At 47.8% G+C, this 25341-nt stretch overlaps 1 protein-coding gene across 2 annotated transcripts in view; it reads left to right on the top strand.

Moving 5' to 3' along the window:
• Window positions 1-13495: 13495 nt before the first annotated feature.
• MLXIP (MLX interacting protein) overlaps window positions 13496-25341 on the top strand; it is a 58331-nt gene continuing 46485 nt past the window's right edge. The window contains exon 1 of one of the 2 annotated variants that reach the window (XM_078435846.2): window positions 13496-14030. In XM_078435846.2, coding sequence (XP_078291972.1) covers window positions 13618-14030 — 413 coding nt within the window. In that variant the 5' untranslated portion in view covers window positions 13496-13617. The remainder of the gene's footprint in view (window positions 14031-25341) is intronic. The other variant, XM_078435847.2, reaches the window with a different exon arrangement.

Raw genomic sequence — 25341 nt, 5'->3', positions numbered from 1 at the left:
GAACCTGGAGGGCAGTTGACCGATCTATAGGGTGGTGACCTCTCATTACAAACGATGTCATGGTTTGGAATGTTCATTATCGCCAAGGACCTGGTTAGAGGTATAAAGACCTTTTTTCACCGTTACCTAATTTTTTTTTTTCCTCTTACTTTTTTTTTTTTTTCTTTCTTTTTGGCGTGTTGTACAGCAGTATAATTTTTCACTTATTTATTCCATCAGTAGATATGGTTTGTACAATGTACAATGGTTCCATTTCAGAAAATAAAAAATTCAAATCATGAACACCATGTGGCTTTCTAGCATCGTAATAAAGGGTAAAATCTGACGGATGGTGAGAGGGCCCCTCGCCAGCTGCTCTGGCCTCTCGTGCACGACCGTGTGGCCCTGACTTTGTGCAGGGCACTAAGCTCCTTGCACGCAGGGACTGTTGCCTCCCAGGGTCACGTTAGCTGCCACCGTTAAGCACCAGCTGGACGCTAGACGCAGGGGTGACAGACCTCCTTGCTGAGGCGAGGACACAGAAACAGTCGCATAGCCAGGCAGGGCCCCCATGGAAAGGCCCTGGCCCTCGACTTTGCGGGGCTGTGGCAGGCACTCTGAGGAGTCGGCCCAGAGGTGGATCGCAACTTTGTCTTGGCTTAAGTGACCCGCGGCCAGGCCGGAGGCAGAACCTTCCCGGGGCCCTTTCCCCTCCTGGCATTTGGGGCGCTTCTCTCCCTGGCAGCTCAGACTCCCTCCCTGGAGTCTCCCTCCATGGTTTCCTTTTCTCTGGCCTGTCCCACCATCTCCTCTTCCACCTGAAACCTGGCCGAGGCTGATCTGCCAGCAGGGAGGGCAGGGATGGGATTATTTTAGTGAGGCCTGCCTGTGCCAACCCACCTGGAGGCAAATGTTCTCTGTTTTGTCTGCCTCTCCCTCCCACCCCCTTCTTTTTTACCATGTTCTAGTGTTTTTACCGGGATTGATTGCTCAGCGAAAGAGACTCCTGAACTCCTGATAAAGTTCGGCTTGACAAAACAGAAATCATAGGGACTTTGCTCAACCAAAAATATGCTTCAGTTGGCACCCTTTTGCGCTCTCCTTTTCTGTCTTCCCTGCGTGTCCGCGTCTCCGTCCTGGATGGAGCTCCGTCCCTTCCAGACTTGTCCCTGTGGATCCGCCACCCTTCTCTCCACCCCCCACCCCCAGATCTGTTTCTCAGTCATACGCTCACTCTCTCTGTGACTCTCTTGGCTTCTCTGTCTCTTGCCGTTTCCTGTCCGTCTGTGGCGCTGCCTGACTTCCTCTCCTGTCCGTTAATTGAGAAGCAGTCATGCACAAGAGCTGGAAAATGCAGCTTTGCAAGCATTCGTGTGAGCACCACGTGTATGCTGGGCCCGGGGCAGCAGTGACTCAAGTTTGTCCCTAAAGCTATAGGCAAATAAGTGAGCCAGTGTGCCAGGATGGCCAACACCGTTTGGAACTAGGGAAGGTGCCTTTTGATGAGGGGGCGGGGTCAGGGATGGTGCAAGGAGTCCAGGCATGGGGATGAGAAGTTCATTTTCCTGGTTGACACCAAGGAGTAGGCTGGAGGTTTCTGAACCAGGGCTCTGCTGGGCTGGGGACAGGATTTCCAGGGAATGGCATGGATTGGAAAAAGCCAAGGCTGGAGATGGGGGCAAAGCAACCAGGGAACTGGGGCAGTGGGCCAAGCAGGAGGCCGGGAGTTGGCAAAAGGCCGTGTGCTCCCAGGCAATCAGTACAGCAGCCCAGCTGGTGGAGTCAGGTGGGCTGGGAGAGACAGGTAGGGAAACTGAGGTCTGGGTCTTAGCCCAGACTAAGCCAACAAGGATCATGGAGGTCCACAGTCAAGACCGAGGTGGGAGTGCAGACCTTAAAGGCCAAGTCTAACAATCCCCGCTCCTGTGAGTGAGGAATCTTTTTTATTTTCCTCCGGAGGCTAATAGACACACGTTCTTTGCCAGTTGCATTCCCCTCTTCTGCCAGTAGAGGTCACCCTTGTCCACTCAGTCCCAGGGACAGCCAGGTGACCCAGGCCTGCACCACCCGCATGGTCCCACCCCCTGGCCACAGTTGGTTCAAGGATGATCACGTAAGCCATTGTGGCCCGGTGACAGTCAGCCCTGGGATTTCCGTGGGAACTGCTAGAAAAGAGTCCTACTAAAGGAGTCACTAGAGAATTCCCTAGAGGGCCAGCATGGTAGGGAGAGGCCTGCCTGCAAGTGACTTGAACACAAGAAAGAGTCGAACGATGGAGAATGTGAGCTTCCCGAGGGCAGCATTTGAGCACTTGGCCCCAGCTGGCCCCGAAGTCAGCTCTCCTCCTGAACTTTTCAATGTTGCGAGTCAATTGTGGCCCTTCGGGTCAGTTTTCCCTGGATCGGTTCCCACGTGAGTCCCCGCTCGTCTGTCCCAGGGCTTGGAGTCTCTCCTGGACGAATCCAGAAGGAGGGGTGGCTGCCCATATGGTAGCTCTGACTGCTGATTGGGTGTCATTGTCTTGGAAGGCGTGTCTTTCTCTCCCCTCCAACTTCCCCTTTTAACGCTCCCATGTGACAAAGACTTAGATGGTCCAGAGCTGAAGAAAAAGATATAACAAGGATGATAAGAACCCATTTCGGACTTCTGAAGCAACGTCTTCTACAGTCTTCAGAGCCCCAGCACGTTAGACCTATGCCACGTCAGGTAAGTATCTTAGCTTCTCTGGGCCCCAGTTTCCTCCTCTAGGAGGGGAAGACTAACAGTGCCTACTCTCGGGCCATCGCAAGGATTAGATGAATCAATACATGTGAAGTGCTTGTGACAGGTCCTGGCACAGAGTAAGTCTCAATAAATGTTGGCTGCTACCGTTACTATTAGAGTTACTATCTTCAATCGTGTTTAGACCCCAGAAACCCAGCTCCCAGAGAATGAGGTGCAAGAAAAGGCAAGAATTGCCCACTCCCCGCTGCTTTGGGCTTACCTTCTTTTTTTTTTTAATTTTTTAAATGTTTATTTATTTTTGAGAGAGAGAGAGAGAGAGTGAGCAGGGGAGGGGCAGAGAGAGAGAGGGGGAGACACAGAATCCGAAGCAGGTTCCAGGCTCTGAGAGGTCAGCACAGAGCTCGATGTGGGGCTCAAACTCATGAACGGCAAGATCATGACCTGAGCTGACCAGATGCCTTACCGACTGAACCATCCAGGTGCCCCTGGGCTTGCCTCTGAGTTATACTTGGCTTTCTGAAGACCGGCCTCTTCCCCAGATGACTGACAGTGGGGTTATCCACCCAGAGTATCCCGGATGATCCATAGCCTAAATCATGTCTTGTGGGACGAGTAGAAGCCCTCCAGGAAACAGAAGGGAAGACACTCCTGGCTGAGGGCAAGGCTTGAGCAAAGGCTGGAGATTAGAGGGTACGTCCCTGCCACAGACACAGGCTGTCCAGTAAAGCAGTCCCAGGCAGGGAGCTTTGGGGCCTTGGGCCTCAGAGGAACAGCCCACTGGGGACTCAATTTTACAGCCTCCTTCACCATCGTTCTTCCTCCACAGGCTCTTGAGAGAAAAGCCTCTAGAAGGCAAAGACCAGGCCGTGGTGCCAGGCCTGTGGGTCCCGACTCCCTCCAAGATACCCCTGGGACACTGGTGCCCATGGATGCACTGGGTGACGTGAGGTCGATGGCTTTCTCTCTTCAGACTTTGGCAGAAATAACAATCTGCTTTGCACCAAAGAATCTCAAGAGACTCTTAATTCCTGCTCTTTCCTCCCTCTGGGTCCCTCAGTTATGAGCTCATTTGACCTCCGAGCCACCCGGAATGGTAGTTTAGAGCAGGGACCGACTCCCCATTATACAGATAGGAAAACTGGGGACAGGGACATGACTGAACAGAGTCCTGCAGTGACTCTGTCTGGGAAGGAGGCTTTGGAATCCGGTCCATCTGTCTGTGGGTGAGGAGTCAGCAAATCCAGCCCACGACCTGTTTTTGTAAATATTATTGAGGGGCACCTGGGTGGCTCAGCCAGTTAAGTGTCCGGCTCCTGATTTCGGCTCAGGTCATGATCTCACAGTTCGTGAGTTTTGAGCCCTGCCTTGGGCTCTGGACTGACAGTGTGGAGCCTGCTTGGGATTCTCTCTTTCCCTCTCTCTCTGGCCCTCCCCCATACACTTTCTTTCTCTCAAAAAATAAAAAGTAAAAAAAAAAAGTATTACTGGAACACAGCCATGCTCGTGCATTTGCATATAATCTCTGGATGCTTTCATGATGCAACAGCAAAGGTGAATAGTTGCTGTGGAGACTATATGGTTTGCAGAGTCAAAAATATGTAATAACGAACCCTTTACAGAAAAAGTTTGCCAACCTCTGCAGTCAACCACACTTTCCTACGGAAACACCGTGCAGAGGAAAGAATAAGAATAATAATTACCTACTATGTGCCAGGCACCATGCAGGACTTTGCGTTGATTTCTCAGCTGGTGAGAGTGTAGCTCAATGAATCTTCACACACTGAATACACCTGTGCGCCGCTCCCCCCCCCCCCCCCCCCCCCCCCGCTGTCCTTTCCAGTCACCACCCCTCGAAGGACAGCTGCTCTCCCAACTTCTCTTTGCACAGGTGTGTTTTGCCCGGTTTTGAGCTTTCTGTTCATGGAATCACAGTATGTGCCCTTTTACCTCTGTCTTGTTTCACTTAACACAATGTTTGTGAGATTCTTCGGATGGCTGCACATCACTGGAGTCCATTCTCCTTGCTAGAGAATATTCCGCAGGGTGAAGGCACGACAAGGCACTTACGCATTCTCCTGCTGCTGGCCGTTTGGTCTATTTCCAGTTTCCATGGAGTATTGATTATGAATATGCAAGATATTGGGCCTCCATTATCTCATTTCACCCTGGCTTCACCCCCGGGGGGGGAGCCAGTTTGCAGCCTCTTTAAAAGGCGTGCAGACTGGGGTTCAGAGACACAGCAGGCGGGACGGGGAAAACCCTCGGTGAAGGTGTGCCTGCTGTCCTGGCTCTCTGGCTTCCTCATTAGATTCTGACTTGAAATCTCGCTGTGACCGCCTACTGCGTGATTCCATTTGCATGAAATTTCTAGAAAAAGCAACGCTGTGGTGACGGAAGGAAAAGCCTGGGTTATCCGGGACAGGTGGCAACAGGGATGGACTGCAAGAAGACAGGAGGTGATGAAAATACTCTCTAACACTGGGCTGTGGGCAGGATCCCACAGCTGTGTGAATTTCTTTAAAGCTGAGTTGTATGTTTCAATACCTCGATAAAGTTGTCCCTCCCAAATCCCAAATTTGCACTCATCTACTTCACACACACACACACACACACATGCGCGCGCGCACCTCCCCCCGCCTCAGTTTCCCTATCTGTAAAACAGAGCTTACCGTCCCTTAGATGAGGGAGGCCGACTGTACAAACTGTGCAGGGCTGCTTAGCCATGGACCTCTTCCGGCCTCCCCGACGATTAGACACCCCCCACCAGCGCAGCCTCTCTCTGCAAAGGCCTGGAGCCGGGGGGTGGTCTGCCTGGCCAGAAGTGACATCTGAAGCAATCAGGATCCTGTTTGGCTTTGCCACGTCCGACCTGCTGCCTGCCGGGGCAGGAGAGCCACGCGCAGCGGATGCACCGGCCCCAAACTGTTTCTCAGAGTAGTCCCCAGAGATGGCCGCGGGCTTTCAATTTCTGCACTTGTTTATTTTCAAAGGGACGTTGCCAGACCACTAAGCCACCCCTGCCCTTTCATGGTTTGTTTTATGCAAGAGATTTCAGGAAGAGAGAGAGGAGGTAAAGCGACCTGAAACCAATTCCTCTGCCAGCAAAGGACTGCACGGGGCCCCCGCTGTTAGATTTGAGGGACACGTGGGGCCAGGATGCCCCCTTGCTGACTGCCAGCCCCCAGAACACCGGGAATCCTGATAGTGTTAATGCTCATTGCAAACAGTTGACAACGGAGGCTGGAACCATTGGGCATCCACGTGCAAAAGGAATGAACGGCAGCCCGTCCCTTGCCCCTTATACCAAAATTCACCCAAAATGGATCATAGACCAAAATGTAACTCCAAAACTTCTAGAAGAAAACATAAGAGAAAATCTTTGTGACTGGGGTTAGGCAGAGCTTTTTAAATTTTTATTTATGTATTATTAAAAAAAATTTTTTTAGGGGCGCCTGGGTGGCTCAGTCGGTTAAGCGGCCGACTTCGGCTCAGGTCATGATCTCACAGACTGTGAGTTTGAGCCCCGCGTCGGGCTCTGTGCTGACAGCTCAGAGCCCGGAGCCTGTTTCAGATTCTGTGTCTCCCTCTTTCTGACCCTCCCTCGTTCATGCTCTGTCTCTCTCTGTCTCAAAAATAAATAAACGTTAAAAAAAAAATTAAAAAAAATTTTTAAAAATATTTATCTATTTTTGAGACAAAGAGAGACAGAGCATGAATGGGGGAGGGGCAGAGAGAGAGAGAGGGAGACACAGAATCTGAAGTAGGCTCCGGGCTCTGAGCTGTCAGCACAGAGCCTGACGCAGGGCTCGACCTTACCAACCACAAGATCATGACCTGAGCCGAAGTCGGACGCTCAACCGACTGAGCCACCCAGGTGCCCCAGTTTATTTATTTATTTTTAAAGTTTATTTATTTGTTTTTGAGAGAGTAGGGGAGGAGCAGAGGGAGAGGGAGAGAGAGAGAATCCCAAGCAGGCTCCACACTGTCAGCATGGAGCCCAATATGGCGCTTGAACTCGCAAACTGTGAGATCATGACCTGGGCTGAAGTCGGACGCTCAACCGACCGATCCACACAGGTGGCCTGGCAGAGCTTTTTTAAACATGGCATCACATACTAACTATACAAGGAAAAGCTAATACATTGGACTTGATCAAAATTCAAAACTTCTGCTCTGCTAAAGACACTGTTATGAGATGAAAAGACACAGACTGGCAGATAATCTTGGCAGAACACATAACTGATAAAGAACTTGTATCTAGAATATATAAGGAACTCTCAAGAGTTGAGAAGAAGAAAGCAAACACTGCCCCCCCCCCCCGAAACCTAGCAAAATAGTAGCATAGCCATTTCATCAAAGAAAATATATGGGAAGCAAATAAGCCCATAAAAGACGCTGAACATGATCAGTTATTAGGGAAATGCAGATTAAAAGCCCAGTGAGACCCAGGACACTCCTACTGGAATAGCTAAAAAGAGAGACCACACCAAGTACCAGCGAGGATGTAGCAAAACCAGACCCCCCCTTTGCTGCTGGTGGGGTGGTGAAACGGCACAGCCGTTTGGAAAATAGTTTGGCAGATTCTTGTACAGTTAAGCGTCAACTTACCATACAACCCAGAAATCCCACGCCTACACATATTTATCTAAGAGGCATTAAAATGTACAAAAGCTTATGCATAAAAGTTTATAGTGGCCTTATTTATATAATCACCCCAAGCTGGAAGCGACTGAAACGGTCTTCAATGGCTGAGTGGATCGACAAACTGTGGTACATTCCTCAAATGAAATCCTACTCGGAAGTAAACAGGAATGAACTACAGAGACACTGAAGGATAGAGGAGATCTCCGATGCATTACGCTAAGTGAAAGAAGCCAGACTCAAGGCTACTTACTGAAAGATTCCATTTGTATGGTGTTCTAGAAAGAGCAAAACAGCAGGGACGAGAAGCAGATCAGTGGTTGCCAGGGACTGGGGTGGAAGGAGGGGGGGATACAAGGGAAGCCTCTGTGTGTGTGTGTGTGTGTGTGTGTGTGGGTATCAGAAATATTCCCTATCTTGATTGTGGTGGTGATTTCATGACAGTATATATTTTTTAAAATTCATGGAACTGTACACTAGAGAGAGAGCTTCCTTGTATGCAAATTACACCCCAACCAAACAAAACAAATAAAAATAAGAATAAGAATAATAAGCCAACATAGCCCACATACTAGGTGCCAGGCACTGTTCGAAGTACTACACACACATTTACTCTGAGGCAATATCCTGACAGTCATCCACATCGGCTGCAAGGAACACCATGTTGGAACATTTTTTAGAGAGGGAATGGAGAAAGGATGGGTCATTTTGCAAGGCCCACAACATGTGGATGAGAAGTCAACTGTTGCAAGCATATCTCCTGCAGTGTTCAAGCCTTCCTAAAAAGCGTACTTGCTCTCGATCTGCTTCACCCTTTTGGTGGCTGGGGTCTGACAAACAATTGTAAAAACTGATGAAAGGGGATCCAAACCACCATACAGAGCTTAGGAAATAGTACATCTGACACAAGATCAAGGAAGTAAGTGTCCAGGATGATAAAGGGAGGTCCCGGGACAATAGCTATGCATTAAGCCTACGCAACAATCAATCCAGATTGTTAGGACAAAAGACTTCAGTGGGAAAAATTGAGGTTGATAGACTCTGACAGGGCTGACTCTGTCAAAATTGTACTGAGAGATATTTAAGAAAACTATCGGATGTTATAGGAAGACTTAAACCATAGGTTCAAGGAAAACTAAGAAAATGGGAAAAGTGACACAATTGTTAACTCCAGGAAAAACAAAAATTTGAACAATTTTTGTTCAAAGGAACAAGGAAAAGAAATCATAGTGCACAATACTTTTGTGGCCAAAATATAAAAACACTGAATATGAATTTAACAAAATATAATGTAACTAAGTGGTAAAATGGGAGAGGAAAGACATCTATAAAAAAATAAATTAAAATCATTCCAGGGGCACCTGGGTGGTTCAGTTGGTTAAACGTTTGACTCTTGGTTTCAGCTCAGGTCATGATCTCATGGTTTGCGAGTTTGAACCCTGAATCAGGTTCCATGCTATCAGCTGATAGCATGGAGCCTGCTTAGGATTCTCTCTCTCCACCTCTTCCTCTGCCCCTCCCCTGCTCATGCTCTCTCTCTCTCTCAAGATAAATAAATAAACATTAAAAAAATCATTCTAACATAGTAAGTCAATAAATGATGTCTGAAATTGATGATTTTAGGATATATATAGGGAGAGAGGTTTTGCTTTTTTTTTTTTTTTTTTAATTTGGAGATAAATACTAGAAGTGATCACTAAAAATTTGAAAAGTGTTACCTCTCTGGAGGAGGTGGGTAGGACTGTCAGGTAGTAAGGGGCATGGCATGGGTGGTGTGGGTTAATTATAAGCCTTCTAACATAATAACATAATTTGTTTTTTTTAATCTTTATTTTTTATATTTTATTTTTATAAAAATCTTTTAAAATAATAATTTAAAACTTTTAAGTTTTACTTTCTTTTTTTGTTTGTTTGTTTTGCTCTACCCTGTTTCTTACGTTCCCTATCTTAATTTTACTTGAATTTAATTCTTGTTTTACTGACGAACAACCTCCAGTAACTCTTTCAAATATGGCCTATGGATGAAAAAGTCATTTAACCTTTTATCCTCCAAGACTTGTTGAGGGAAAACTCACTCTTTTCAGGCATATATTTTTACGATTTTTGAGAAACTTATACAGTCACATAAGCACCACCATAATCAAGAGAGAGTATTTTCATCACCACAAATTGTTCTCTGGTTCCTTTTTGTAGTCAGTTTCCTCCCCACAAGCTCCTGGCAACCACTGATCTGGTTTTTCTGTCCCTGTGTATTTTGCCTTTTACAGATGTCATATAAATGGAATCAAATAATGTATGGCCTTTTGAGTCTGAATTCTTTTACTAAGCATAATGCTTTTGAGAGTCATCCATAGTATTGCATTTCTGGAAACCAAAGGTATAGTTGATCATCAGTCGTCAGTGCTATTCATCCAATACTTACAGTCATATGATCGGATTGCACTTCCTGGCTCCTTCCTACTTGGGTGAGGCCATGCTCTAGGCAATGAATTGTGAGTGCATCTCACTTCTGGGCTGGACCATTTAACTGACAAAGTGAGACCTATTGAGCTTTCTCTTCCTTTCTGCCACCACGATGGGCAACATTCTAGATGGTGGCTGCAATGTCAGCCTGAGTCTTGGAGTGACTACAACCAGCAGAGCCCATTGCTGACCTGTGATGGACACACAGCAAATACGTAGGGAGCTTGAGCCAAAAAACACACCTTTGTGTGTTGAAATTTGGGTGTGGTTTGCTATCACAGCACAATCAGCCTATATTGATCCATACAGAATGCTTCTATTTTAAGCACTGGAAAATTTTCTTTTACTTCTTCTTTTTTTTTTTTTTAATGTTTATTTATTTTTGAAGGAGAGAGAGACAGAGCATGAGCAGAGGAGGAGCAGAGAGACAGGGAGACACAGAATCCGAAGCAGGCTCCAGGCTCCGAGCTGTCGGCACAGAGCCGGATGTGGGGCTCGAACTCACAAGCTGTGAGATCATGACCTGAGCTGAAGTCGGACGCTTAACCGACTGAGCCACCCAGGCGCCCCTCTTTTCCTTCTGCTTTAATTATTTCCTCTATTTCTTTCCTCCCTCATTCACTTTCTTCTTTCTTTCTAGAACTATTAGGCAGGTGCTAGAACTTTTGAATGTATCCCTCCAGGTCATTTACTTTCTTCGTCCTTTTAGAATTTTGAGGAGAAATTCTCAGTTTAATCTTTTAGCTTGCTACTCTTTTAGCCCTATCCATTCTGCTATCAACTCAGCTTTTCAAAATCATTATTTTTATATTTGATATATGATATATATATATATATATTTATTTATTTATTTATTTATTTATTTATTTTCCAAGACCTCTGTTTGCTTCTTTTCACAAAGAAGCTATAATGAGTTGTTGCTTGGTGGGTGCAGAATCTTCCACACTCTTTCTAGAGCTATTAATTATTTTTAAAGTATTCTGTTTGTTCCGCTAACTTTCCCCCTTGTTTGTTAGTTCTTAGGTAGTTTTCTTCCAGAGGGCTGGCTTTCCTTAACTGTTTGCTGACGTTTGCTGGTCTGTAATACTCTGTATTTGGGAATTCCTGTTTGCCTGATTGCTGATTTGATTATAATGGAGTGCTTCCAATTTTTTGAGAAGAGATGGCTGTTCCATGAGGTTCTGTGTTCTTGTGGTTTGCTGGGTGTGGGAGCTCTCTGTCCTTCATGGGGGTTGTTAGCTCTCTTGGAGCACTGTCCTGCATGTCCCTCTGTGCACGTGGCTGTTGCTGCCTGATACTGTGCAGGAAGGAAGGTGGAGGCCCTCAGCCTAGATTCTCTGCCATCATTTCCACATATCCCAGTACACTGTCCCTGAGACCTTCTCCCGCTAGCCTCTGATTGTTTTTTGCACCCCCCTCCAGATCTCACTCTTGGTAGTTCTTTTCTTCCTGCATTTTAAACTGTGCTTTCCTCCAGTCTTATTTTTTTCTCTAATATAATCTTTAGGAATTTATGGTGAGGATTACACAAAGCATGTTTGTGCACTGCATATGGCCTATGGGTGGCCAGTTTACAACATCAGCCTTTAGAGGTTCTGTCCTCCCAGGGAATTGATGTTTCTTTTTTTTTTTTTTTTTTTTTTTTTGAAGTAGGCTTCACCTCCAGCACGGAGCCCAACTCAGGGCTTGATCTAGTGAGATCAAGCCCTGAGCCAAGATGAAGAGTCAGACGCTCAACCAACTGAGCCATCCAGGCACCCCAATGTTTACTTTTTTAAATTAAAAAAGTAAAGTATACATCCTCCCACATGGATGTCTTTCGTGCTAAGAAACCAAAGAGAAATGGAGTACACTCCAAAAAAAAGGTATACAAGTAATAATTGTTTAAGAAATTAGAAAATAGATAAACATGAAGAAAGTAAGAATCACCCCACCCAGAGATAACTAGTGTGAACACTAAGCTTCACCTTCTCTCTCTCTCTCTCCACCCACCCACCCACACACACACATACAGATATGATTTTATAAGTATTTTTTTGAAATTGATCTCAAACTACTGATAACTTTTTAAAAGTTGTTTTTTCACCCAACAGTATATCATGGACATCTTTCCATGTCAATAATATTTGCTTCATTTAATATGTAGTGTTCTGTTACATTCCGGGCCATAATATATTCGACAATTTCCCTCTTGTTAGACAATGCGGCTGGGCATTTAAGAGTTCACCAAGGAGAAAAGCCTTCAGATGAAGGAAGACAAGTCAAAGGGTGGCCTTTCAGACATCTGCAACCAGCGCTGGGAAGGGTGGTTTGGGCAACGGGGAAGATCTCAAACTCACACGTGAAGCTGCCAGTCCCTTGGGCCTATCTGTCCTTGAAGACAACTGGGGAAGGAGGATGCACAGCCACTTTGGTAAAAGCCGTTTGTCACTTTCTCTCTGAACACCCACCTCTTCCGGAGGCCCTTGCCAGGAAGAGGGTGGGGCAGGGCCCTCAGTGCCCACCCAAATCTGGAAGTGAAACTGGTTTGAAAGGAGAAGCTATGGAGGACGCTCAAGGCCCTGCTGGAAGTAGCGTGGGTGCTCTTGGCCAGGGGCCTCTTTCCCCCTCCTGATGCCCTGTCAAACCCCATCTTCCCAACATGGCCGCCATCACAGGCTGGCTTTGAGCCCCTGAAGCCTTGACAGCTTTCTAGAAGTGGCAACTATTAGGTTGAACCATTTGAAATTGCTATTTCTGTGGGTCCAGAGTGATGGAGTATTGGCAATTTCTAGGTACCTCTGGTCAGGTCGGTTCCATTGCTTCAGTCTGTAGTACATTTCTCTAGTGCTCATTCTGTGCTAGGCACTGTGTTAAGTGATTTATAATCATTTTTAACTGTCGCAATTTTGAGGCATAGAATTGTTCCCTATTTGAAAGAGAAGAAAACTAAGGTTCACAATTTTCCCTTTTAGAATTGCTTGGGGGCTGGTTCAGCGTCTAAATTTAAGATCTTAACAATAACGACAGTATTTTGAGACCTGGTTAAAGGAGCTGGTGGCTCTGCCACGTACTAACCGTGATGCCTTTTTGGAAAGCACCTTAACTTGGCGGAGCCAGTTTCCACCTCTGCGGGTATGAGGTTTAAGTGAGAAGCGTTCTTGATCTGGTTTCTGCTTTAGAAAAATGCCTTTGGTATCAGAGACTCAAGTCTTCTCATCAATTAAATGGGGACAATAACCAACGCGCCCAGCAACACAAGGGACTTGCTGCCAGGACTCAGTTACAGGCCCGGCCGAGCCAGCCAGCGAGGGGGAGGGGGAAGGAGCCCCACCTCCACCCACCACGTGGAGCCCCGGCCCCGCCCACAGCGCGATTCCCGGGACCGTGGGGCGGGGTCGGCACCGCACCACTTGTCCAACGCCTCTCCAAGGCTAGGACACTTGCGAGTGGCATTCCCTGGCCACTGCTTCCCACAGCATCTCAGGCAGCCCGGAGAGGGTGGGGGCGGCGAGGGGCGGGGCATCAAGGCGTGGCTTCCGGCAACCTTCCTCCCCGCCCCACCCCCCTGCTTTTTTGTCCGCCTAGATACGGAAAGGTTCCCCTGCACCTTTAAGAGGCCGACGCGGGCAGCCGATTGGCCGAGACGCGCCGGTGACGTCACGCCTGGGCCGGCGCCGAGTCTGCCCAGTCGGCCCGCCCCGCGCCCTCCCCCTCTAGTCCCGCCGCGCGCTCGCGGACAGTCCGCGCGCGGGCCGGGCCGGCGCCCCGTCTGCTTCGCTCGTTCGCGTCGCCCCGAGCCCCGGGGGATGCCCCCGGCCGGCACCCCCCATGGCCGCCGACGTCTTCATGTGTTCCCCGCGCCGGCCCCGCAGTCGGGGCCGCCCGGTGCTGCTCAAGCCTCAGGTGCCTGAGGACGACGACGACTCGGACACGGATGAGCCGTCCCCGCCGCCCGCCTGCGCTTCGGCCACCCCGGCCCGGGCCCACGCGAGCGCCGCGCCGCCGCCGCCCAGGGCCGGGCCTGGCCGCGAGGAGCCTCCGCGCCGCCAGCAGATCATCCACAGCGGCCACTTCATGGTGTCGTCGCCGCACCGCGAGCACCCGCCCAAGAAGGGCTACGATTTCGACACGGTCAACAAGCAGACGTGCCAGACCTACAGCTTCGGCAAGACCAGCTCCTGCCACCTGTCCATCGACGCCTCGCTCACCAAACTCTTCGAGTGCATGACTCTGGCCTACAGGTAGGGACCCGGCGACCCCGGGCCGGCCCCACCTCTAGAGTGGAGCTTCCTAGTTTGACAAAACCAGCGCGGAGGGCTCGACCGCCCGAGGACCCCGGGGCTGCACGCATTCCCATTGGCTCCTGTCCCTTTGGGAGTGTTTATGGGTCTGGGATCCTCCGTGGTAGCGAGAGGGGTCCGTGTCCTGGCCTCCTCCCCTGCCAGCAGGGCTTGCGTTCTTCCGGCTTCACGTTCTCCATCCAGGCCCTCCCCTCCAGTGTCCCCAGGCCACCGATTTGGGACACGAAAAAGCTGCAAATACAGGCTGCACCTTGTGTTACTCGACTCTCCACCCTTTCGCCCAAACGCTTTGTGTGCTTCGGCAATATCGAGTAGTGGTTCGGAGCACCTGTCCAGGGGTGGCTTAAGTGCTGGTTCCAGTCTTTAATGGTTGTGTAAAATCCTGGAGCCTGCTTCCTCCTTTATGAAGAGGGGATGACAGTAATATCAGCCTCCATCGGCTATTTTAGGGATGGAAGGAGATAGGTAGTGCTTTTATCCCACTGCCTGACACGTAGGTAGATGCTCCGTAAATGTTAGCTTACTTTTCTTATTGTCCCAGCAGAGGGAGGCTGGGTCTTCGCACATCCACTTTATTGGGACACCCCCTCCCACCTTAGCAGCCAGCCTGGGTGCTTCCTAGGTTGACTTTTGGAACCACAGCTGTTGGAGGTGCAGTCTGCCCTCCTGGCAAGTTGGAAGGTTCTGGGGTCAGCCCTGAAACACTATATGGAGATGGCATTGTTGAGGGCAGGCATCCCAGACACCATCCTGACATGTGGACCCAGCTCTGGGCAGAGATCCCTTTTTTCTAAGTCACAGATATACCTGGCCCTCATGAGATAAACTGTCTTTCCACTCTCTCCTCCTTCTTTGGTGCGCACGTTAGGTATTTGTGCCCAGCGACTTCTGCCTCAGCGACAGAACTTCTCCGGGCCATCTGCAGTGCAGAGCAGTCAGTCCTGCACCAAGCTCATGATAGGATCTCTGCTGAGTGGGGGTGATTGCATTAGTAACTGGGCTGGCTTGGGCTGTCTTAGGTCTGCTCTGCAGGCGGCACAGGAAAAGTTTTCTTGGAGACTCCAGAGACAGCGTAAAGAAAAATAGGTACATTCCCCCCACTCCTTGTTGTTGCTGTTGTTGTTTTTTGGGAGAGCCTTTAAACCCAGATATATCCAAGTTAAAACATTACACATTTACCTGAAGTCAAAACATGGCTCCGGGTGGCATTTTCCCCCCGGTGGAATAAATGATTAGTCAACTTGTTCCTTTGTTATGTTCCTGAAACAAACCCCCCGCCCCCCCCCCCCCCCCCATTTCCTCTCTTGAAGGTTTCCCTGGTGGTTTGTTTGCCACATGGCTGCAGTACATTACCCATAGCTCTCCTCCCATCCCCCTTGCGTGGCATATTGGTTAGGCTCTGCTCTGATTCTCTGGTCTTGCCAGTTTGAGCTGGCACTGAGCCCGTGAAGATGTTCTTTTTTTTTTTTTTTTTTTTTTTTTTGGAATTGGAATTGAGATTGCAGCCCTCTTTTAGCCCTGCTTACTCAGTCTTAAAATTTGAGCACTTCGCTGGAATCAAACCCACCTAGATTGTAGCATACACCACAAGAGCCTTTTCAAACAAAACTATAAGGGAAAGACAGGAATGTGTTTTATTAAGAGAACTTAATCCTTTTCTTTATTTTAATATAAACTTCTTCGTGTACAGGGAGAGAAGGGATGATTATGTAGCAGGAGCCATGGGGTAGAAAGATCTCACCTAATCTCTGCTAAAGGAAAAATAAACCAGACTTCCCTTTGCCCTCAGTTTGGATAACCCACAGGCTTATTATTAAATAACACCAAAGAATTTTAGTAATGGCATTTTTCCCCCACTTCTTTCAAAAATATTTTGGCAACTAGCCATCGCTCAATTAAGTTTCTTGATTGCCAAATGCACCCTTACCTTGCTCTTCAAGACCTCCAGCCCCGCTGGCTCTCTCGCTTTGCTGTAGTTCTCTGTGCTCAAGTCCTGCCGCTGCAAGCCTCCAGTGGGTATCTGCCTAGTAATTTCTCATGAAGATACTCTTTGTCTCTCCGTGTGAGGCTGATGCGACTGCCCCTGAGTTCAGTTGGCAGTGTGGAGCCGTGATACAGATTGACTGAGGAATGACTCAAAACCAGTTGTCTGGGCTGTAGCCTCTGGCACAGAAAGCAGCGAACAGAAGTGAGTTTCTGACCTCAGCTGTCCTATTGTGACCACTAGCTGGCTCTCAGAGAAGGAGGGTTGAGATGGGGGTAGGGAGGAAAGCACACTCGATCTCACCACTGGTGGTCTGACTTCCCTTTCTGTGGGGTTCCAGCCCTCGCCACTGTTTTCCGGGTTTTTTCCTTCTTGGGCCTAGAGGAAGGACAGTGGGGCCTCCTCTCCTGCAAGACTGTTTCTGGCCTAGGCTCTTCCTAACCTCAGCTTCCTGTCTGTTCCCTGGCCTCTTGGTTCTAGCTGCCTAACTCTCCCTGGTACACTCTGTGCTGTCTTTTTTTTTTTTTTTTTTTTTTTTTTTGGTTTCCTGTTAACTGCTGTCTCCCAGCTGTTTCCAGATGAGGTTCAGCAGCTCTTTGGGGGAGGAACTAAGCACAGGGGAAGCTGTGGTTATTTTTTCCCCAGTCCTGTGAAGTGGTCCAGGGATTCTGAATATGATCTGTTCCTGAACATGCAAAGTCTTGAACCCTGAAAAAGTCTTTGGCGAGACTGACTTTGGGTGGGGGAATAGGGTGTTGGAGGAGTGGGGACTGTGTGTGAGTGTGCCCAGTGACCCTCCTGGGCAAGTAACAGTGCCGAGGTGATTCCAGCTCCGTGCATCTGGCCTTAGAATCCATGTCCTTCCCGCTCTGTGATGCTGGCCCTGTAGCAGAGCATCTTGATTTGGTCCTACGGTGTGTGCTCAATCACTGGGACATTTTGGAGGGGAAGAAATTGCCTTTCCCCAAGGCAAACTTAGGCGATAGATGATGGGGGGAAAGCGCCCATGGTTTACCTTTTCAGAGCCTTCCTGTCTGCCACTATAAAACGGGGAGAGTAAAACTCCCCTGCAGGGTGGAGGTGAGGATAACTGAGATAATGTCTGTGAATGTGTCTAGTAGGAGGCAAGAGAAGGCTTCGCAGGCTGCATCCAATTCTGTGTCCTCACCCAGCTGAGGACAAGATTCCTCCTCTGTAAACTGAAGGAACTGACATATCTCACTGGGGTATTTTAGTGTGGCTTTCAAATGCTTGCTTGACAAATACTAAATAGACACATTCTTGCTTTGCGTATGCTTTCCACGCTCCACAATGGAGCTATGTACTCTAGAACATAGTTCATGGTTCTTGCCCTCTTAGCATTTTAAGGAATGTCACACATGTAACTCACCCACACAGATTCTGAGCACATCTAGTAGATAGCTTTTTGTGGTTGGTTTTGGTTTCACTTCTCTACCTTTTTATGTAACTCTTTATTTATTGGGGAGCCTAGGCGTGAATGTTTCTGGAGGGTTAGAGATGTTGTCTTTATGTATTTAGTGATAAGCAGTAGCTTTCTGGACAGTGGGTTTCTGCTTAAATGGATATCTGAAGAGACCTTTAATTCAGACCTGTAAGATAGCTTTGGGATACAAATTCCTAAAACGTACCCCTGTATATGTGTACTCTGTATAGAAACTCTCTGTTCCTAACCCAGAGTGGCAATCTCTGCCAGATTTAAGGAGTAGCAAGGATTAAAAGTTTAGAGCATGGTGACCTCCAAATTTTAAGTTTTCAGTAGAGGTACTTTCTAATGCTAGGTGTGGTAACCAGTTGTAAATGAGAACCGCTCACACAGATGACTAAATTTACTACTCTGCAGCCACGCCGAAGATAAACAGGTTTTCTTCTTTTGCACTTTTTTCAGTTTTTGATCATTATATAGTGTGCGCTGCGGGGCGTGCACTGAGGTGGGAATGAGGGCTACAGAGGTGACAGAGGCAGTGTCTGTCCTTGACGAGCTCATGAACTAGGGGTGGGGGGCAGATAAAACAGGCAGTGGTAGAATAATTAGCAAGGTCTGCAATAAAAAACGTGAACCAGTTCTGATGGCGGCACCGAGATTGAGAGTTTATATAATTGCTGTCAGTGTGGATACTTTCCCCTGACATCAGGGTTTAATACTTACCTCCCCTTCCCCATGTTAACCGTCAGCAGTTATGGACCGTATTCCCCAGCAGGAAGCTCCATATTCCTTTTCTGTCTTCTTCCATTAGTAGTCTAGGAGCATATTTCCTTTTCGTGTAGAGGCTGATTGGCTAATTGCCATCCTGATGGAAGGGTGAAGAAAGGCTGTACAGTTGGGAAACGCCTGAGAAACGAGGTTCGAGGTTGTTTGCTGGGGTGGAAGCAGACGAGAATTCACACACTGCTATGTCCTGGATTCTCTTTACATGATCTTAAGCAACTCTCACAATAGCCTTCTTAGGTGTGGGGGGGGGGGGGGGGTGGATCCTCATGTTTCATATTAAAAAAACAACCCCCCACCCCAAGTTTGGGAGTTAATTAGTCCTGTTGCTGAGTTGAGGCACCTTGTCCAAGGCAGTGACTCTGGAGCTGAGAAGTTGCCTCCCGCATCTGTTCACAAAAGCCTGTGGTTCTATAGGAGGTGAAAGGGCCAGTCCTTCTAAAGTAAGGCCTGGGGAAACCAAGGTGGGGAAAAGAAATGCCTTGGGCTGCTCCGTGCCTTTCCATGCTCCACGCTCTTCATCACCCATGAAGTCCTGCCCTTTCTTCAAGACCCGGCTCAAGCACTGTTGCCCTGGCAAGGCCTCCCAAGGGGAATGGACGCCACATTCCTTTGTAAATCCATGACCCTTATCGATTCTGCCTCAAATCGTTACGTAGACCTGACCTGACACGCTTCATGCTATCTTTGACTTTCCCACAGATCCTAACAGTGTCTGGTACATACTGGGTGATTAAGAAATACATGTGCTTGAAAAGGGAAGTTCAGGTACTTGGAAGCCAACATCATAAACTTGTCCTTGGTGAACCTATTTATCTTCACTTGTGCAAAGACAAACACAGACTCTGTGGAACAGGGCTTTAGGGGATGTTGGTATGGAGTGGGACAATAGGGTGAATGCTTTCGTTGAATGGCATTTGTATTGTGACTCATTTGGACTGTTGTGGCAGATTAATGACCCCTCTCCCTCCCCGCTCCTCCCCCAAGATCCATATCCTAATCCCCAGAACCTGTGAATACGCTGGGTTACATGGCAAAGAGGAATCAAGGTTGCTAATCAGCTACCTTTATTTATTTGTTTGTTTGTTTGTTTATTTATAAATTATTGATGGATTGATTGATTTTTTAAAGTAGGCTCCACGCCCGATGTGGGGCTCAAACTCATGGCCCCGAGATCAAGAGTGGCAGGGTCTACAAACTGACCCAGCCAGGCACCCCACTAATCACCTACCTCTAAAATGAGGAGATTATTTTGGATTTTCTGGGTGGGCCCACAGTAATCACCGAGGTCCATAAAAACAGGAGAGGAAATCAGAGAGAAGCAGACAGAGATCAGCAGGAGAAATCCTGGCCTGATGTTGCTGGCTCTGAAGATGGAGGAGGGGCAGTGTGCTAAGGAATGTGGGTGCCTCCAGACGCTGGAAAAGGCGGGCAAATACATTCTGCCCTAGAGCTTCAGAGGGAACCCAGCCTTGCTGACACCTTGATTTTTAGCCTAGTGAGACCCACGACAGACTTCTGACTCCCAGAACTCTAAGGTAATAAATAGGTGGTGTTCTTTTTTTGTTGCTGTTGGTTGGTTGTTCGTTTTGAGAGAGAGAGAGAGAGAGAGTGTGGGCACGCATGCAGACACATACACACATGTGCAGGGGAGAAGCACAAGAGAAAGAGAAGGAGAAAGAGAGGATCCTAAGCAGGCTTCATGCTGTCAGCACAGAGCCCGATGTGGGGCTCGATCCCATGAACTGTGTGATCATGACCTGACCGAAATCAAGAGTTGGGTGCCTAACTGACTGAGCCACCCAGGCACCCCTAAATAGGTGGTGTTTTAAGCCACTCACTTTTGTGTCATTTATTATAGCAGCCATACAGCCTGGTTTGAAGTGTTTCTTGAGGTCATGTTTTGAAACACATGACTCAGCTATAAAAAGGCATTTTTAGCTCTTCCTTAACCACAGGAACACATAGCAGCCCATTCTCGAGTTCTGTCAATTTAATGCTGGTGTAGTAGGTGGCAGTTCAGGGGATCTAGTGATGGGAGGGTCCTTGTTATATAAGGAGAAGTCTGTAGAATGGGTCTTAGCCTTAGTTCCCACTATAATTGATAGGATAGGATATTATAGAAAGCTAATTTTTACTTTTTTTTTTTTTTTTTAATTAGAGAGAGAGAGGGAGAGAATCTTAAGCAGGTTCCGCTCAGCATGTAGCCCAACACAGGGCTCGATCCCATGGCCCTAGGATCATTACCTGAGCCGAAATCAAGAGTTGGCCTCCACTGACTGAGCCACCCAGGTGCCCCAATTTTACTTACTTTTAAGGATTCATACAATGATGAAGAATTCAGTGTGAGCTCCCATTTTCTTGGGTAGAATATGTGCAGTGCAGACAGCAAATATCTTAGATGATCTTTTCCATCTTTTGTTGGAATTCTGTCTATGGTTAGAATTCCAGGCCTCAGGACTTGTGTTTTATGTAGGCAGAACTCTTCCAGCTGCATGGATCAGGGACCCTCTTGTGCTTCCCCGTGTGATACGGGTTTATTGCAAGGATTGGGAAGGGTGCTGGTAACCTCACGATGATCCCAGGGTTCCTAGCATTGCCCGAACTAGTGCGGACTAGAGTTGGGTTCCCGGCCGCTCTGGGTCCTCCGCCCCGGGGCGGGGGCTTGTCCTTCCTTCCCGCTTCATCCCTGTGAAGTGACTCGGCTCTTCTCTCAGCCTGTTTTCAGCCTGGTTTCCTTGCAGCCTTGCTTAGCCCACTGCCAGCTGGCTCGCTTACCTGCAGCCCTGTTTCTTCTCTGTGTCAAAGCTTCTGCTTAGGGGTGCCTAGGGGGCTCAGTCGGTGAAGTGTCTGACTCTCGATTTCGGCTCAGTTCAGGACCTCGTGGTTTGTGAGTTTGAGCCCCGGTCAGGCTCTGTGCCGACAGTGTGGAGTCTGCTTGGGATTCTTACTCTTCCTCTCTCTCTCTCAAAAATAAATAAACAAACATGAAAAAATAAAACTTCTGCTTAGAGGAGCTTCTGCCTCTGCCTGACCAGAGCTCACCCACGGCCTGTGTTTCACATTCAGACCTTGCTTAGAGCTTCCTGCTACCATCAGTGCTCTTTGCCAGTTGCCTAAGTTAGCCGCATAGCCTCCAATTAAAATGTTTGGGGGTAGGGGGGAGACTGGCTGTCCCCTTCCTCTCTGAGTAGAACCTCACAGGCCACGGAGCATGAGTCTGGCTCTTTCCTTCGAGAAGTTAGTCAGGCCTCTGTTGGGTGCCAGACACAGCTGTAGGCTTGAAGATACAGTAGTAAACAAGGAACATGAGTCACCTCCCCGCATGGAGTTTATATTCTAACAAAGGGAATCGGTAAGCAAATCAGATTTATATTGTTGGTGCAGTGAAGACCATAAAACAGGATGAAAGAAGGAAAGTGATAGGGGGATGGGAGGAAGATACTTTAGCTTGCTGGTCAGAGAAGTCTTCTGAGGAGGTGACATTTTAGGTTGAGCTGAAACCTGAGTGGTGAGTGGGAGCCAGGCACGGATAGGCATTCCGGGCTGCAGAAGAGCCCGAGGCAAAGGCCCAGGGTGGAATGAACTTGGCACATTGCGGGGCTAGAAGGAAGGCCAGTGTGGCTAGAATGTTGAGGGCAAGGTGAGCGGTAGAAGGTGAGACTCAAGAGGCAAGGGGCCTTGTTGGTGAGGAGGTGGGATCTTGTGCTCGCCTCCCTGGGGAATATAGCTTGTCGAGGCTGCTCCGTGGAGACCAGTTGATAGGAGGCAAGAGTAGAAGCTGGGGCACCACTTGGGAGGCCGTTGGGCCTTTCTCAGGCTAGAATGGCAGCAGCGGAGGTGGGAGAAGCGGATGGATTCAGGGTGGGTTTTGGACGTGCCAGTGGACTGGGCCTGGAGGATTAAAGAAAGACAAGGATCTGCAATGACTGGGAGGTTTTGGCCTGAACCACGGGGGCCGTTACTGAAATGAGGAAGCTGAGGAAGGCCCCGTCAACTGCAGTGGCAGGTGTGCTGGGGACACCGCTGTGCTGTGCACTAAACTCGTCTGCTGTGGGTACCCTGTGACTGGAGCTGTGGGAGGGGCAGCTTCCCCAAGAGGGGGCTTCGAGGGGACTGTCAGTGTAAGGGGCACTGCAGTTGTCCGGCGAGGTCCTCTCGTAGCCTCGACCACACTGTGCTCCGTCTCGCCTCCCAGACCTCTACCGTGCCTCTCGAGGGGGTCAGATGTGCAGGGGAGACTCTGGACTTTTGAGCTGGCATCTGGAAGGTAGTGTTTTTTCCTGCGAAATACATGCTGTCGTATATCCCAAAAGATGTTTTTGCTCAGTTGGGTCTGGTTGTGGTGGAGGAATATTACCTGATCTACATGCCCTAAAGGAGCCTCTCCAGATCTAGCATTCTTCATGTGTTTGGGGTTGGACTGCATCACCAGAAAAATCTTCTGGAAAGGGGCAGTGTAGAAGCGTAGCTCCAGGAAGGTGTCCAAGATCTGGAAAAAACAGTTCCAGAAACAGGATTCCTTTCTGTTTGCTTTTGAGTCTCAGAAGTGGACGTGAAGAATCTGAGTAGAGAGCTAAGCAGTGAGAGCTCGTAAAGAGACAGCAGAGAGAACCAGGCTGCAGGTAGAAACAGAGGTTTGGGAGTTTTAGTTGCACTGAAGAGGGAAACCATGAGGCTTAGGTAGCATGGCTTTGCTGTTGAGGAAAATTCTGGGAGTAGGAGGATCCGTTCTGAACGCTTGTTACAGTCCCTTCCCTCTGTGGCTTGTGGGCGTAGGCAAGAAGGTGCCCTCTTTTGGTTTGTCACCATGAGATAAACTTGGCCAACAGGACAAAAAATAGCTTCTTACGAAGAAAGTAGGGGAATTAACTTAGTTTGTAGATTAAAATTTACCCAATATTCGAGCTTCTGAAAGAGCAACCGAAAGCACTTTGTCCCGTGCTGATGTGGTAACTGGCCCATTTGCCAGTGGGCTACCTCGTCTCCTGATGAGCCTTTGGGACCTGCCCTCATAGCTTGATATGGAGCCTTTTAGAGGAAGTTAATTTATAAATCCCTTTTATTTATTAAAACGAAAGACTTTCAATGAATTCTTAAAACAACATATGATTGTATTACTTTGCTATTTTACATGACTCTTTTCTAGTTGAGTAGCAAGCAGGGTCTTTCAAAATGCCTCCTTTGTTCTTTGAATTATTAAACAGGTCTTTCTCTGCCTTGGAGCAGGACTCTTATCTACTTGCACAGACAAGTTTTTGTTGTTATTTTTTTTTTTTTTTTAATTTTATTTTTTAATATATGAAATTTACTGTCAAATTGGTTTCCATACAACACCCAGTGCTCATCCCAAAAGGTGCCCTCCTCAATACCCATCACCCACCCTGCCCTCCCTCCCACCCTGTTGTTATTTTTTAGCAACGTTACTGAAGTGTAATTTATATACCATGCATTGCAGTCATCTTAAGTATACAGTTTATCGATTTGTTGGTTGTGCAGTCATTATCCCAATCCAGTTTCAGAACTAGATTCCGTCCCCCCCGCTGAGGTCTTTCCGGTCCTTTTACGTTTGATCCCAGTTTCCACCTTAGCCTCAGACACGCACTGATCTGCTTTCCGTGTCTCTAGATTTGCCTTTTCTGGACATTTCATATAAATGGAACCATACTGTGTGCAGCCTTTTATGTCTGGCTTTTTTCACTTAGAACCCTGTTTTCAAGGTTTATCCATGTGGCAGTATGTATCTATCTGTATTTTATTCCTCGCGCTTGCTGAATAGTGTCCCGTGTATTAACATACCACGTTTGTGTGTCCGTTCATTGACCGACGTGTTTTTGAGGGAAGCCTAGTACCTCCGTCATCTGGTATTGATTTTCCATTTCCTGTAATAAACTTCTCTTACAGATTGAGATGGGAACTCTCTTCTCAGGTGAGAATAGGAAATGGCAGGAACCGTGGTAGAAGGGTGATTGGGCTGGCGCTCCGGGACGGTGGTGCCGCTGGCTAGCTCCTCCCTGCCACTGTGTCTAACTCGGTGGGGGGAGGCAGGGGCTGGGATTGAGCTTAGACTAGAGGCATGGTTACCAACCTTATTTATCTTCAATGGCCCTTATGTTTTTGAGAGAGATTGCTGTAGAAACAGTTTGCATTCAGCAATAAAAAAAGGTCAAATTACTGGTATGTGCAAAAACACGATGAACCTCAGAAACATTATGTTGAATTAAATAACCCTTCCTCTGAAGAACAGATATGATTTCATTTACATGAAGTTCTAGAATAGCTGAAACTAAGGTGAAAAAAATCACACCACTACTTGCTTCTGAAGGAGGTTGGAGTGGGGACTGACTGGAAAGAGGCACAAGAGAATTTTCCACGATGGGGGTAATCTGGATAGGGGATTGCACATACATTTGTCAGAACTCATTGAACGAGAACGGTACACTTAAAATTTGTACGTTTTATTATGTGTAAATCTTACCAAAACAAAAGGAAACATTGACCAATGTTGAACTGTGGCTGACGTGTTATGCATGCTGGTGTGTTAGGGACAAAGTATATAGATGTCTGCATCTTACTCTGAAATGCTTGAAAATAGCGGCCCTCAAACCTTTTGGTCTCAGGACCCCTTTGTGCTCTTAAATATTGGAAAGCCCAAAGAGCTTTTGATTTTGTGGATTATAGCTGTTGACGTTTACCATGCTAGAAATGAAAACAGAGAATTTAAAAATATTTGCTAAAGCACTGGAAAAAATAATAAACCCATTAGGTGTTAACATAAATAACCTTTTTCTAGAAAATGATTGTTTTCTGCAAAAATGAGCAGAGCGGCATTGTTCTCCACACTTGCAAATCTTGTCTACTGTTCAGCTAATGTTTGGTTGGAAGACAGCTGGATGTTCACCTCTACTTTCTTCGGCCGCGGTGTCACACGTCTGCAGAATGTCACCATTCACTCTTGAGAGAGTGGAAATGGAAAAAGGAAAATAGCCCCTTAGTATTATTTTGAAAATAGTTTTGCCATCGTAGACCCCCCAGAAGGT

This window comes from Panthera onca, chromosome D3 (assembly GCF_046562875.1).
Source record: "Panthera onca isolate mPanOnc1 chromosome D3, mPanOnc1 haplotype 2, whole genome shotgun sequence".
NCBI classification, from domain to species: Eukaryota; Metazoa; Chordata; class Mammalia; order Carnivora; family Felidae; genus Panthera; species Panthera onca.
Note: the sequence above shows the minus strand (reverse complement) of the source record. Positions and strands in the feature narration are given on the sequence as shown.